Below are 16185 nucleotides of genomic sequence, written 5' to 3'. Positions count from 1 at the left end.
CCTTTCGCTGGTAAATTTAGTTAAAATTGTTTTGTGATAGCGTTTGCTCCACTTTTATGCAACATTCCTTGTTGTTCACCATGATGCACTAATAATTTGATATAGCGATTTAATGCATGTATATTTTGTAGTGTTTATGTACTGTCAAAGCACTGTCAATGTTTTTTGGTATGAGGATTTTAAAGTTTGTATATATTGTCTGTGTTTTGTAGCCCTGAAGAAGTCTTATTGGTTCGAAAAACATTGCCTGCTACAAAATAAAAGAAGACTTTTTTTTTATAATATATGGGATCACGAATAAAGAAATAACGTTTTAAAGCAAAATTTCTCTTCGAGTCTGTGCATCACATGATTAAAGTAATGCTTACATTTCTTACTTTAAATTAATCTGTATATCATTCCAAAAAATGACAAAGAGTGGGTGCTGAATCATGCTTTTTTATTGTTGATGGAGCTTCTTCAGTGTGGAAGATTAAAATGACTGGTCTTCCAGATTCGTGCAGCACTGTATTCTTCGCTTAACCAGCACCCACTATAGTGATAAGTGCAATATTATTTTGCCTCATCCTCTCCTAGTAAATCACTTGTTGTGTATAGGCACATGGGCACTATCACTAGGGTGAGCTTAGCTAACATGGACTTTGATGATAATCGTGAAGCGATGCCAGGAGACTTGTTCTCGGAGGGGGGATCCAATGCAAAAATAGACCCATCATCTTCCTCCCGAAGTGAGGGTTTAAAAGACAAGTTTATCAGATTAGAAGGATCAAAAAAGCAAGAACTCGCTAAATGGTGGGATGGTGACACGCTCAAAAAATACATTGAGAATAAGAAAATACCAACGGTCCTATATTTAATATTTTTCCAATTTTTGAGGATTTGGAAATTGACCTATTAGAAGAAGTATGGTGATATTCCAGTTAGCTCAGGAATGAGTCTCATAAACAGCACAAGAGATGCAAGCATCTCCTCGAGGAGTGCCTCATTATCATCAATGGATATTTGCCCAGGCAAAGGTTCAAGCAGAGAGGAGATTAATAAATCATCTACGTTTTATGTTAAAAGAGGTACAAAAGTACAGGCTGGGGAACAGAAAAAGGGTTTATAAAGGCTGGGAAAAGAACTTGGAGGGGAGTCAATACACTCAAAGTCAGGTGTACAAACGAGGCTACAGGCCAAAACAACACAGGTAAAGAAATAAAGCTAGTGGACTGATCTTTTGGAGGCACAACATGTAATCAGGCATCGAATGAATTGAGAATTGTTAATTTGTCCTCTAGGACTCTTTCTGAACATGCAATGCTTGTTCTCGTAAAGGTTTAAACATCAGCCCCAGTGAAAAATTTAATTATGTTGATGTACATATAGACTTATTAAAGTTAGCAAGAAAGCTTAAATCCAAAAAGGATTTCAATGAGCATCCTCACAAGCCTCGTATAGCATCTTATACCTCTAATGTCTCCACCTTTTCCATTGCAGACATTAATGACCAAAATGCCATAGCCTCTTTGAATGAATGCAACAATGTTGGGGATTTAATGCAACTGGCAAGTGACCATAATGTGCAGGAGTATATATAAATAAATCATTTCCTCTGATATTAAGGCAAAGACTAAGGCCTTTTTTGAGACTGGCAAAGCGATATATCATGGGGGTACTGTTCTGCCAGATTAGAAGTGACCTTCTGTTCCTCTCACCTGAAATTACCAGTGTGTGACTACAGAACACAGTTTTTCTTGGTGTGGATCTAGTAAAGATGTTAAGCTCAGTCCCCACTGACCCCCTTACACCATTATACATAGGGAGAATACAATCTCCTGCCAACACACAAGAATCTGGATCGCCCCTTATGTCGTCCTGAACCCCTGCCCTTCTGCTCCCTCACTAAGATTTACCACTGGCTCAGCACGTTTTGGCCCTAGAATCGGGGACAACTATGGAAAAAATAGCCCAATGTTTTCGCGACCCATTGCCATTCCCTATTCTGGGGGCCAAAGTCAGGATGTCTAGAATTAGGTATAGAGATTACATGTCAAATTAGACATAAAGACCTCTAATTTTGTGATATTCCCAAACCACATTGTATCAACTTTTATTCAGTTCTACATCACAAACAAATGCAACAACATAACATAGCTCCCAGGGTGGGTGGCAACAGAACAAACAATATGATACATAACAAACCCTCATCATGTAAAACACTTAAAAGAGCAATTACAAAATTATAAACAGGCTAATTTACAAAAATGAAATCATTTCAAATTAAGGTGCTCTAAATAAAGATCATTTTTGAAATAATAAAAACTAGTGATTCAAAGGTTTTAAGTCTTTGCAACATGCACAGTTTTTAAACTTTGCCAGACTCCAGCGATAAAACATGAGAGCTTTGATTTTTCATTCTGAGATGTTTTCCACAGCTTTAAATCAACATTTCTTACCACCTTAAATCAAACAAGTTTGATGTGGTAGAGCATACTGACACGTCACTTAGGTGGTCGCATTTGCACATTGGAACAACTGATAGGTCTTAACACAGCAGTAAAAAAACTAACTCTGAAAAAACTCTGACCTGCTTATAATGAGCGACAAAATTTACTAAGAACGAGGTACAATTTAAGCCAATGACATTAATCATATTGAATATATGGTCCATAACTATTACTACAGGTATCCATAATGACTATTGGTTACTAATGATTTGTTTAATCCATTTATTTTTGCTTATCCCTATTTAAAATCTCTTTTTTTGCTCTCTCTATTATATAGCAATATTTTCTTTTTAATATATAAAGTTCGGGAGCTATTAAATATTTGTTTGTGGTATAGTTATTTTAGGTTCACAGTGCTGTTCTGTGATTTGGGGCACTATATCCTCCTCTTCAAACAAACACATACTTTTTCTTGTAGTACAAAGATAAATAAGTTTCCCTCTGGCATACCATGTCATCCACCTAATTAAACATACATAGCATCTAAAACAGTCATTTATATGCGTTCTTTTGTTATATTGATCATGCAAATATTACAGAACTACTGTGCTGTTAGTTCTTGTGATATCATCAGTGTTAAGATCATGCAACATCAGTTTCTGTGAAGCGTCGGGCAAAGGACATGTGATGTCACCTCACTGAGGTACAAGAGTATGATGCCATTTCTGTAGCCCTTGGCGTTTTGGTATACCGACCTCCATGTGAACCAACCTTGTTCGAACAGTCGGCCTTTCCCAGTGATTACTCAGTATTTGAGTTTGCATTTTGAAGTTTAGGGCTTGTTCCTCTACCCCTTTTTGAAAATGTGATTGGTTTCAATTATTGTGTGATGATAATATTGGCATTATTTTCCTTATCCTCAATAAATATATTCATTTATTTTACCCCAACCATGGACAATGACAAAGTTTCCTAAATGGGGTAATCCCATTTTCAGCTTTTTGTCAATATAGCTTTGTATTTAGTAGTACTGGAGCTAGTAATGTTTTTGCCATTTTCTTTTCAGCCTTACCGGGAAAAGAAATGCATACTGTCAAGAATGTGCATCATTCACAGCCCTTTAAAGAACATAGACGACACTTTGGGAAGCCTTTCTTCCTTTTAAGACATGAGGTCATGATATGCTGGAGAGAATATTACTCTTTAATGATCGTGAATCTGAAGGGGCTATCTAGTGAATGATGTCACAACATGTCTCAAAACCCAAGCTGATGTCATCAAAGCAACACTCTAGAATGCCTATTGTTTGGGATATGGCGACTAAGTGAATTTAACTTTTTTTCTCCTCACTGGATGCCCTCTTTATCATTTTCCCCAAATTATCTGCCAAGAGGTTTGTATTCATTCATGCATAATAAATGTGTATCCTGTAATAAACATATTTATTACAATGGAAATAGTCTTACCTTTTTCCTCCTCCTGTTCTCGAGTGCTTCGTCCTTTGAGTGCTCTGCTCCAGGCACCACCATAGTCGCTGACTTTGCTTCTTTCAGGCATATCCTTTGAAGGACCCTTAAACCAAGGTCCATACCTCCTTGGAAAACCTGGAGACTCTGGGTTATCTTTAAAGACTCTTCCAAGTTGAAGAGCTGTGGCTTCACTGGTACCATCCAGAAGGTTTTGGTTGTTTTGAGATACAATAAGCCCCCCTGTAAAACCTGAGTGGAGGAAGACCAGACTTCCAGCTGTCAAATACAGGACTATAAATGTGAAAAAGCGGATTGGTTTCCTTCTAAAGTAACGTTGAAACTTTACGATTAGTTTGGCCATATCGTATTCATAACCTGGCGTTTCCATGCAAAAGCTTACGTGAAAACTTTATTACTTGATTGCTCCGCTTTGCAAAAATAGTTTTTACTGGTCAAGCATGGGTCGGCACCATCATAGCCTATGCTAGCAAAGAACTTGGGATGTAATGGTAGGCACACTTTTGCACTAAAGCAATTCATAAAATATTTCTTTGGAAGAAAATCCAGAAAAATTGTTTACCAGAGGGTCAGCCGTGCTGATGTTTCTTTGTATGAAAATATGTTTGGTTAAAATTCCTTTTCATTTTTGCAAACAGTTTTTTTTCAAAACATTAGTTTCTGCTGGAGAAAAAAGGAGGTTTAAAATGCAACAACGTTTCGGCTATTATTTCCCATGTTATTCTTCCTCTATAAAAATGTGTTGGAAGGACGTTGGAGACGTCATCGATGGTGCGGCCATGTTATGTAAATGGAGTGTTTCCCTGTCGAGTAGAAGCAAATCAGCTGACACAATCTCCTCTCCCTTGTTCAGATGTCACCTCCACAGCAGAGCCTTTTGCAAACATTTTTTCAGTTGAACCGATGGTGCATCCTTTTCAAGGAAGGAGAAGGATCTCGGGATGGCTCTTGGTTATTATTTGCTGGCTGGAGCTCTCTGGTAAATAAATCACCATTCATTTTAGCCCAGAACAGAAGCGCTGCGCCTGCAAGTCAAACAGTAAACAAGGCATTAGCTTTGTGCTTGGTAGCACTTTGTGCAGGTGGGACCAGCATTAGCTTAGCACCTTAACAATCAATGATGCGTGCAGTTCAATACAGACCACATTTTCCTTGCATTTATCACATCAACTCATTATTTAGTCTTTGTTTAGGAGATCCAGCTGGCAATACATCAGTGGTTATGCTTAGGTAACTGTGTGCATCCATATGCTAAATTGCATTTTATGCTATATCAAGTATTCTATGAATAATTCACAGCATGGATGCACTTGTGAGGAGCGTTCAACATATTTTATAATAAACTTTATTCAAAACGAATACAGCGAAATTGAAAAAGCAACATAAATAATGAATTGTGAATTACTGCTTGAATAAAATGTAGCATGCCTTTTCCAAAGTGATCCTGTTAGAAATGGGGGTCTCTAGTTGGGAGTGGCTTGGACCCTGTCCTAGTTGAGACCCTTCCTTCTAGTCATGGTAAGGTAGGTACACACCCAAGATGACCTCTGCTAACCCCCTTTCTAACTTGGCACGAGCAGTCAGGCTAATCTTAAAGGCAATGTGTAAAGTATTTGTACATAACACACACAGTAACACAGTGAAAACCCTTCAAAAGGACACCACACCAATTTAGAAAAATAAACAATCTTTGCCTGAACCAAACAAGACCAAAACAACAAAAATCCAACATACATCACTCAAAATATCACTTTTCAGAGGTTTAAGCCACTCTGTCCATAGAACTCGATGGGTGTGGTGATTTTACACAAAGTACCTTTGATGCGTCAAAATCTAAGACAAAAAACGGCCACAAAGGAGGAAGGTGTCAAAAAACAGAGCGATGCGTTGGTTCTAGAGTCCATGGGGAATGGATGTGTCAGTTCTCGCAGGAGAAGTGTTGCATCGATTCTGGACTACAGGGAGAATCGATGCGTCGAGTTTCAAAGGGGACTCCTTTCTATGGGCGATGCTTTGGAAACTTTGGCGCACAGGTGCGATGTGTGGAAGTCCAGATGCACTGGAAGTAGATGTGGCAAACAGGTCCTGCGTCAATTCTTTCAGATGCGGACCGGTGATGCATCGATTCTGTCAGCTGCACAGCAGGGCCTGCATTGGAGTCAGTGTGGTGGTCTCAGACGTCGGAGACACTGTGTGCATTCTTATGGCCACGGGCAAGCGATGTGTGATTTCTTCAGCTGCACGGCGGCGGTGCATGGAAACGTCTGCCGCACGGCGATGCTACGTTGGAAAAACAGGCGCTGGAAGAGCGATGAGTCGATTTTGAAGTCTTTTGCAGCAGGAACCACCTGCAAGGGCACAGTACTGGAACTGGCACCACATGGCAGGTCAGAACTCCCAGCAGTTGAGTTCAGGGAGGCCGCAGGTGAAGTCTTTGATAGCCTGAGACTTTCAGCAGGAGGCAAGCACGCACACGCTCTTGGAGAACCTTGGTAAAGCAGGATTCAAAAGCAAAGTCCAATTCTTTCACTACACACAGACAGAAGCTGCAACTGCAGGCAAACCCAACAAAGCAACACACAGCAAAGGGGCAATACTTCTCCTAACAGTTCTTCAGCTCTCCTTCTTGGCAGAGTCCTCTATCCAGAAGTGTTTTTAAAATGTGGGGTTACAGGTCCAATACTTATACCACTTTTGGCCTTTGAAGTAGGCAGACTTCAAAAGAAAGATTTTGTTTTTCACAAGATCCTGCCTTGGCTCCAGACACACTACAGGGGGACAGAGACAGTATTGTGAGAGGTCAGGCACAGCTGCATTCAGGTGCCAGTGACAACTCCTCCCACCACTGTAGCTCAGGAAGGCCCATCAGCCTGGTGATGGGACATCAGGATATGCAGGGCACGCCTCAGCTCCCTTTGTGTAACAAGATCTGCTTTTAAATTCTTAGCTCAGAAAGCCCGAACTCCAAGTCTCTAGCTGTTCCCAATTGAAGTTAAACTTGTAAAATGTTACAAGTCAGACCCATGATAACCTATGGGACAGCTAGTCCTTGCTCTAGTGAAAAACGAAATTGGCAGTATTTCCCTATCAGGACATGTACAACACACCATTACATTTCCTACCTTTCACATACACTGCACCCTGCCCATGGAGGTACTTTGGGCCTGCCTTAGGGGTGCTTTACATGTAGCAAATGGAAAGGTTTGGGCCTGGCAAGTGGGTGCACTTGCCAGGTTGACATGGCAGTTTAAAACTGCACTTACAGACAGTGCAATAGCAGGCCTTAGGCAAGTGTACAGGACTACTCATGTGGGTGGCACAAATAGTGCTGCAGGTCCACTAGTAGCATTTGATTTACAGGCCCTGGGCACACACAGTGCACTTTACTAGTGATTTACCAGCAAACCGAATATGCCAATCATGGATAACCAATCATAATCACAATTTACACAGGAAGCACTTGCACTTCAGCACTGATCAGCAGTGGTAAAGTGACCAGAGTACACAAACCAGCAAAAATTAAATCCAGCATACCATCAAAATATAGGAGGTTAGGTAAAAAGACAGTGGAAACCATGCCAAGGATGCCAGGTCTCACAGATCCCATTGGTAAACCACTACAAATCCAATTTTGCATTGGTGAGTTAACAGATGGAAAAGCTAACTTTCTCTTTTGTAAGTAGCACTGATCCCACCACCTGGTGAATTTACAACCTGTACTTGAACTTATATTAATCAAAAGAATATTCAATCATCCATTGGAAGAATTTGATGTTTTAGTGTGCTTTACCATACTTAGATCAAGTAAGTTATTTAAGGCCTGAAATGAAAATGCTTGTGTGATCAGATTGTATCAAAGTCTTGTTCTGAATTGCAAATGAAGGGCACATGACAGAGCCATACCTCTCCACATTGTCAGTTACTAGCCATTGGCAGGTTACTGAAACCCAATATAGGGTGGTAGCCCATGCATAAAGAGCAAATTGTCCCCATGGAAGATCTCCTACTGAGTGAATGGTGGCAGCTTGACAGCAGACAGTGGTCCAGTAACCTCTGCATTCCATACATGTCATTTCCTTCTGTAAGGATTGCTTTATAAATATAGACATGCAGGCAATGCAAATATAGAGATGTTGGTCTGATGAAGTCTCCATCCCTACATTAGGAGGTTGCATTAATATTCATGAGAAAGGAAACATTGCAACCTCCTGTGAATGTTTATTTTATAATGAGACTGACTAGTACATCAATGACATCATGAATTAAAGGGCAAGATGCAAACCTTCCATTTTGTTATAAAAAAAAACACCCACTGGCTTGGAACCAGGCTTTTGTATAAAAGTCCCTTAGGGCTCAAGAAAGAAGAAAACCCAAATCTATTTTGCAAATATGAGACAATATCCTGGTTTTCACGGGAACCCCCATTATTTTCTGACTTTCACTGCTGTTTTTGCATACTGGGGCACTGATGTCCTCTGCCCATTGTTTGTGCTCTTACCCCTAAAACATGTACATGTTGCCTTATCTCTGACTGCCATAAATAGCTCTACTGCAAGGCCATATTATGTGCTGGAGAAACTACACCCATGGCATGGAAGGGTGTTCAGAGGGCCAAGCAGGAGCTACTGGGCCCAACTGTGGGGTTTAAAGCATTTTCTTCTGATGTTTCAGGGCCTGACTTACTATGGATCCAGAGATACTGGGGCAAGTTTCCCTACAGCAGAGGTAGTGTGGATAGAGCAGTCCAAAGCTTCTCGGGGGAGGTAAATACAGGGGGGGGTGAAAATATGTCCAATAGCAACAATAAAAGATTGTCCGGTCCAGTACTTTCTTTCCAGGGGCAGGTAGTCTTGGATTTCCCAGGGTGATGTCCCCTCACCCAGCATAGAAACTGGCAGGCCTTAGCTTTGAGCCCTGGTCTCAGGCAGAAGCCTTGCAGAGCTTCCCTTTCTCACATAGTCCATCTTGCTGCTTGACATTCAACAATTTTGGGGGCCTTAAGCTCCCCTTCTTAAAGTCCATTTCCAGATACCAAATGTCATTTCGGGTCTGAGTCGTTCAAGTTTGTGATGAGGCTTGCTTCCTTTTAAAATGCCCTCTCCTCTGCCCTGCCCTTCCTCCAGAAAGCAGTTTGTCACAGCAGGAGTTACTCAAATGTGATAGCCACACAACACAGGCCATGGGAGTGATTAGATGTTCACTCCTGGATGTCATCCATAGTGATATGTGTATCAAAAGATTATAGCTTTGAAAAACGAAAAGGGGCCCCCTGCCGCAAGGATGAGCCCTCGCAAGGATATCAATTTTTTGGAAAGACAATGAGCACCAGGCTAAGTGCTATAATGACTTAACAAAAGCTAACAAACTCTAGACACACAAGAATGAGTGAATACAAATGTTTAGAAAAAATATAAATCTGTGTTTTTATTAATGATTTTTTTATATTTTCTATGACAAAATACGTTGATTTTATGCATATGACACTTTGTGTTCATTCAGAATTCATTTTGCTCTGAAAAAGGTATACACATGATAATTGTTAACCATTCTTATGGAAACCATCTGATAATTGAAAATAACAATATGACCTGAGAAGATTTCATAAGCATGTACAATGTCTTTGTGAAGTAAACAAAACCATATAGGCACCTGATGGTATATATGTATTGTTAATTACAGACGTAATCAAAACCAAGTCAGATGGCACTAGACATATTCACGAAAAATAAAATTACACACGTGATCAAAACCAAATCAGATGACACTGGACATATTCACGAAATATCGATGCGTTTCGGCAAACCCTTCTTCAGGATAATTGTATCAGTGGTTACTAAGGATGGAAAGATAAACATACTTATGATCTAGAGTTTAAATGCTTCTACAATCAACTGAAAAAACGATTCATGAAGGCCACAAACTGGCAATTTCATGTTATATTTAAAAGAACAACACACACTATAAATGTCTGAGATAACTGGACCTGAACTAAGTCGTGAAACCCAACTTTAAACTAAACAGGGTGTATTGATTCCCTATCTTTATTATGAGAGAATGGCAAGAAATAAGAATCCTAACATCAGGGACATGATAAAACAAGTACCTTTCGTATTGTAGCTGATTAATCCAATCAGAAAATAATTCATTGGCCATGGATCAAAAATGCTAAAATGTCCTTAATAAAAAAAGAAAAATATAAAGGTATAACATGTTTGATTAAATAACTCATTCATGATTTGATTATATACTATTGTATTGCGATGACTCTTACCGTAACTATACTGTTCTATCTAGTATCTGTGTAAAGAGTCCTGACGATATTTGCTTAAAGTTTTGTTGAAAACCTCAATGGACATGGAGATATGTAAGAAATATGTATGTTCATATTATAGCCCATAATCTATTCGATCATATAACTTCAACTTTACGAATATCACTATATATGAAGTACAAGAAAACGAGTAGAATATCAGGGTGAAGATCACGTTTAATCCCTAGCAGTAAATGCTGCTTCCAAAGTCACAAATGCACAGGTGAATACTGCTTGCGGTAATTCGAACAGTCAGCTAATGGAATTCATATGGTAAGTCAAAAGCAATCTACCTAACAAGCCTGTTACAATGAACTAAGGCCTGTTATGAGTAAAAAAAAATGTTTTATAGCTATAATGAAGCTGATGGAACAGGCCGATTGTAAATAAGACCATTAGAATTATGTCAATAGTCTTAATTAGTTGTGGCAAGACTACTGTATGGTAAAATACCAGGCTACATGCTAGTGGAATATCTAGTCATAAAACAAGGCAAGAACGTTTTACATTGATGGCTGATAATACATACCCAAAAACAGCAATAGGGACCGGATACCAACTAAAATCTATGTGGAAATCAAATATGTGTCCACCATAATGTCAGATTGTTGTTGTATGGCACGTGTTATGTCTCCTGAAAATGAGACATAAAAATAGATGACATGTATTAAGCATGTTAACTAAGGTACATACATGAATAAGCTAAATCTGATCAAATGTGAAAGGCATGAATGTATGAAAGCCTGACTACTAGCAATAACAGTTAGAACACAGTAGAATAATAAAGATCTTAAAGAGGCAAAAAGGAATATATATTCCCAAATCACAATGAATTGGTATAATAATGATGGATGCTACATACCCAAAACAATAATGGGCATTAGCTACTATCGCACGCTATAGTGGAGTATGCGCCCGCCATGTTTTCCAAAGTATGTGGCTTAAGTAGTGTGACACGCGCGGAGTCTCCTGCAATAATGAAATAAGATAGATGGCATATACTAAGCATGTTATGAAACGAGTTTACTTGGCTGAACTAAACTTATTCAAGTATAAGAGACATAGATATCCAATAACCTGAATACTAACGATAACCACTTATGTAGCACCTGATGACAGCGGTCTAAAAGGTGACAAATAGAAATATCTATTCATATAGAAATAAAATAGATGGCATATACTCAGCATATGATCAAAAGAGTTTAGCTAACAAAGCTAAAATTATTCAAGTGAAGGAGACATAAATATCTGATAACTTGAATACAAACGATAATCGTTTATGTCACACCTAATGACTAGGATCTAGAAGAGGACAAAAAGGAGTATCTATTCAAATACCGTAACTGATGAATATGAACCAAAGACCTGATACGTACCGAGAACGATAATTGGTGATAAATTCAGCTTCAAATATACGCTGTAGTTATGTGTGCGCCCGCCATGTTTATCGATTTATATAGTCTGGTACGTACGGCGTCTCTTGTGCTGTAACGTAATTAAAATGCGTAAGCAAACGCTCGAGGAATTAGATGAAAACAAGGCGGCCATCATAGTGTAGGAACTTATCCTTTGGTTCCTGCCTAAAAGTATATTACGTTACCAGCTACTAATGAAAGTTAATTCGATACCCCGGTCAAAAATAAGAAGAACTTGAAGTGATCCAAATATAATTAAAAGAATTTTACGTTCAGACTACTAAGTAGTCGGATATACGTTTATCACAATGAGCAAACCTTCATTAGTGATAATACACAACATCCAAGGTTAAAGATTGAGTAATTATACAGAAGCTTTGGCTGCTATATTTGGGTGTCAAATACAAACCCTCATTGATAACAACACACAATATCAAAGGTATAAGATCGAATAATTATACGTAAAAGTTGGCAGCCATATTGAAATGTCTAATACGAAAATATGAAATTTGAAAAGTAATCCTGAATCTCTGCTAGGCACACCACAAGGATTATACTGGTGACAGCACGCAATATCGACAAATTGTGATAGAATAATTGTAAATGTGACTGAATAGCCAATTTATGATAGAAGTTATGAAAATATGTATCATGAAGGGAACTCGTGGTTCTTTTCTCATAAGTAACATGAAAATAGATAATATGTGTCATAAAGGGAACTCATGGTGCTTGATTCATTAAAGCATAAAGATAGCAAATGATTATATCAAATCCATATTGAAATGGATATATCATACCATCGCTGGGTATATAATAGCCAGAATGCATGTGCAATACCCCTATTGTTCAACCTATCACGAAATACGGAGGACTTGATCGAATTACATGTTTACCAAATACAAAGTGAATTGCTCAAAACTAGAAGTGTCTTAGGGATGACATAAGTTAATTAATTTATCTGATCGCTTGATCCCATGGGATCTCCAAATTTAGACCCTTAGCTGCTGTGCCCAGAATAAAAATCCAGTAGACTTCTCTGAATTTTCTAGTCTGTTCAGTACTCATACCTGCTTTCTGTAAGATCCTTTCAATAACATACCACTGCATGTCTTCTGGCAAATGATTCTGCTCTAGATAATGATTAACCATTGGTGCCGTGGTCTTTTTAGTTCTTATTGCAGACCTGTGTTCAGGCAGTCTTACATTTAATGATCTACCTGTTTCTCCTACATAACCGAGTTTGCAGGGACATATTAGCAAATAGATAACATTAGATGTCTTACAATTGTTGAGACTAGTAGATGTTATGACCTGATTGTTAAAATGTAGTGTAGTGCCTTCTATCGCTGTGGCACAGGACTTACAATTGGTACATTTGTATGTGCCTACCACTGGATTTGTGCCTATTAAACTCTTCTGTTGTGAAGTGGTAATTTTCAAAAGATTATAGCAACACAAAAAGATGATGGGCGGTCTGCTGAACATTGTCAAACATTCACCCCAGTAACAGATCTGGGTTAAACCCATCGTTCTTTGCTCACCATGCCACCCCATTTTGGATTCAGCCATATGCAAATCAGTCTTTACCCTGCTCCCCATTTGAACAGTTCAGCCGGAACTGTCAGGCCAGTTCCTCCCTGGACTGGAAAATAAGCACCCTGGGACCGGTTTCCTGGTATAACCAGTAGTCAGGCTAGCTTATATCTAGTGGCACAGCGAGCATGGGACCCACGTCTGGGCAAACCCCTTTCACTTAGGGCATCTACATCAACACAAAAAGATGATGAACGGAATGCTGAGCATTGTCAAACATCCCCCCTAGTCACAGTTCACGGTTAAATCCATAGTTATTTTGCTCACAATGCCACCCGAGTTTCGACCCAGCCATATGCAAATCAGTTTTGAATTTGAACCTGCTCTTCACAGTAACAGTCCAACCCAAACTGCCAACCCAGGTCTACCCTGGATGGGAAAACAGGCATCCTGAGACCAGTTTTGGGGTATCACCATTCATTAGCTAGGCTAGTTTGAATTCAGATACCCTTCCCACTTATGGTGACTATAGCATCACAAAAAGATGATGTATGGAATGCTAAACATTGTCAAACATTCACTCCCCAGCCACAGATCTGGGTTGAATCAATTTTTGTTTGCTCACCGCCAACCCAGTTTGGACCCAGCCATATACAAATCAGTCTTGACCCTACTCCCCATGGGAACAGTCCAGCCGCAACTGCCAGGCCAGGTCCTCCCTGGACTGGAGAAAACAAGCATCCTGGGACCGGTTTTGGGTAACACCCCTCATCAGCCAGGCTAGCTTGAATCCAGTGGCACAGCAAGCAAGGGACCCATGTCTGGACATACCCTTCCCTGCTAGGGTGATTATAGTAGCACAAAAAGGTGATGACGGAATGGTGAACATTTTCAATTGTTCACCCCAGTCACAGATCTGGGTTAAATTTGTTGTTTGTTTGCTCACCATGCAACCCCAGTTTGGACCCAGCATATGCAAAAGATTATCCAATGTCCTCAGCCCTACTATTTATGATTCTCTTATCAGCCCCATGTCCTTCCTGAAATGTGCCATGGCCCCTTTCTAGTCACATCCCCCCGGATCAAAAAGCACTCTTTTAAGTAATGTAATGTAATGTAATGAGGTGCTTATATAGCGCTCTATCACCCGACGGGTATCCTGGCGCTTAAAAAGGAGAGTCCCCATCAGAAGTTAATAGGGGCAGCCGAGGTGTGACACAGGAAGGGAGGAAGAGAGAGATAATATCAGAAGGAAAAATTACTCCAGCCTAGGGAATTAAAACGTTTTCAACTTTTTCCTGAAATCCATAAGACTTTGGATCTGACGTAGATCCAAAGGGAGAGTGTTCCATAGCCAAGAAGCAATGACAGAGAAGGATCTGCCACCTGTTCTGGACCTCCTGAACCTGACTACATTCATCAGAAATGCAGAAGCAGAACAAAGGTTTCTAGTTGGAGAATACCAGCTGAATTATCTTTGCAGGTTCTTAGGGCCCATTCCATGAGCTGCCCTAAAGACAGTGCATAGAGCTTTGAATTGAATTCGCTGGTGGATCGGCAGGCAATGCAAATCTCGCAAGGCTAATGTGGTTGAGGTCCCTCGCTGCCTATTTAAAGCGAGTTTTGCTGCAATGGCCTGTATTCTGTACAGATTCCCGATAAGGGTGTTAGGCGCACCCAGATATAGAGAGTTGCAGTAATCAAGTCTGCTGAGAATTTCGCATCTCACAACCTGCATTCTAGCAGAGTTAGGCAAAAAAGGGAGGATCTTTCTCAGCACTCGGATTAGCGAGAAGCAAGTGCCAACCGTTTTGTTAACCTGAGAATTCAGTTGGAGGTCCTGATCCACCATCACCCCCAGATTGCGTACTGTGCCAGAAGGGGTAATAGGTGCGCCAGTAGGGGACAGCTGAAAGATGGGTAAAACAGGCTGATCAAATCTTCTGGAAGAACACAGGACCACTCCGTTTCAGAGCTGTTAAATTGTAACCAGTTCTTCTTAAGCCACTTCGTGGTGCTAGTCATACACTCGTGAAATCTTTCCAAGGAAATGGAATCATTCCCTTCCAAGGAAAACACGAGCTGGGTATCATCTGCGTAATTCACCACCTCCACTCCAAAAGATCTAATAAGTGGAATGAGAGGCTGCAAATAGATGTTAAAGAGCACCCTGCGGGACCCCCTGTCGTAAGGAAGACTTGTTAGCGGAGAACGGCTGAAGGCACACTGTCTGTGTCCTGTCTGTTAGATAATAACATAGCCAGTCAAGGGCGCGACCGGTCACACCCTGGTCTTTAAGTCTCTCCAACAGTATACTGTGGTTTACAGTGTCAAAATCCGCTGACATGTCCAACAGCACCAAGATCACTGACTGGCCACTGTCCGCCCACATCCTCATATCATCAAGCACGGTAACAAGTACTGTTTCAGTACCGTGCTAGGGCCGAAAGCCAAATTGCATCTCGTCAAGGAGCGAAGACTCCTCACGATACTGGGATAGAGACTTACTGACGATGCGTTCCAGAATTTTAACAGGATATGGCAATAAAGAAATTGGCCGATAGTTGGCCACACACCCGGGGTCAAGTGTGTTTTTTTTTAGAAGAGGGGTCACAACTGCTTCCTTCCAGTTTTTAGGGACCTCCCCCGTACTCAAAGATAGACCACAGATCTGTCATAAATAGGGAAAGAGCTCGGCCCGTATTCCTTCCAGATTCTGTGGGGAAGGGGGTCCAGGGGGGACCCAGAGGAGACACCCCTGGCTAAGGTATCAAATGTTTCCTCGTCCGGAATGCGAAAGCAATCCAGAGTATGCTGGTAGTGTTTTAAAATGGTAGGGTTGCTGGGCTTAGATTCTGGTGATGGCAGAGAACACTGCTCAGCATTGGACAACTGAGGATCAGGTTCTTCCACCGCTGATGGTGGATCAAAATCCCTAACTATCTTGTCAATTTTATCCTCCAGAGAGGAAGCTAACTCATCGCATAAAGCTTGAGTAACAGGAATTTTGT

At 40.3% G+C, this 16185-nt stretch overlaps 1 protein-coding gene across 4 annotated transcripts in view; it reads right to left on the bottom strand.

The window, feature by feature from the left end:
• WSCD2 (WSC domain sialate O sulfotransferase 2) overlaps nucleotides 1-16185 on the bottom strand; it is a 1045855-nt gene that overhangs the window by 662680 nt on the left and 366990 nt on the right. For all 4 annotated transcript variants that reach the window (XM_085633353.1, XM_085633355.1, XM_085633356.1 and 1 more), the window contains one exon: nucleotides 3896-4941. In XM_085633353.1, the coding sequence (XP_085489479.1) occupies nucleotides 3896-4286 (391 nt within the window). In that variant the 5' untranslated portion in view covers nucleotides 4287-4941. The remainder of the gene's footprint in view (nucleotides 1-3895; nucleotides 4942-16185) is intronic.

The sequence above is a fragment of the Triturus cristatus genome, chromosome 11 (genome assembly GCF_964204655.1).
Source record: "Triturus cristatus chromosome 11, aTriCri1.1, whole genome shotgun sequence".
Lineage (NCBI taxonomy): Eukaryota > Metazoa > Chordata > Amphibia > Caudata > Salamandridae > Triturus > Triturus cristatus.
This window is presented reverse-complemented; position numbering and strand designations above follow the sequence as displayed.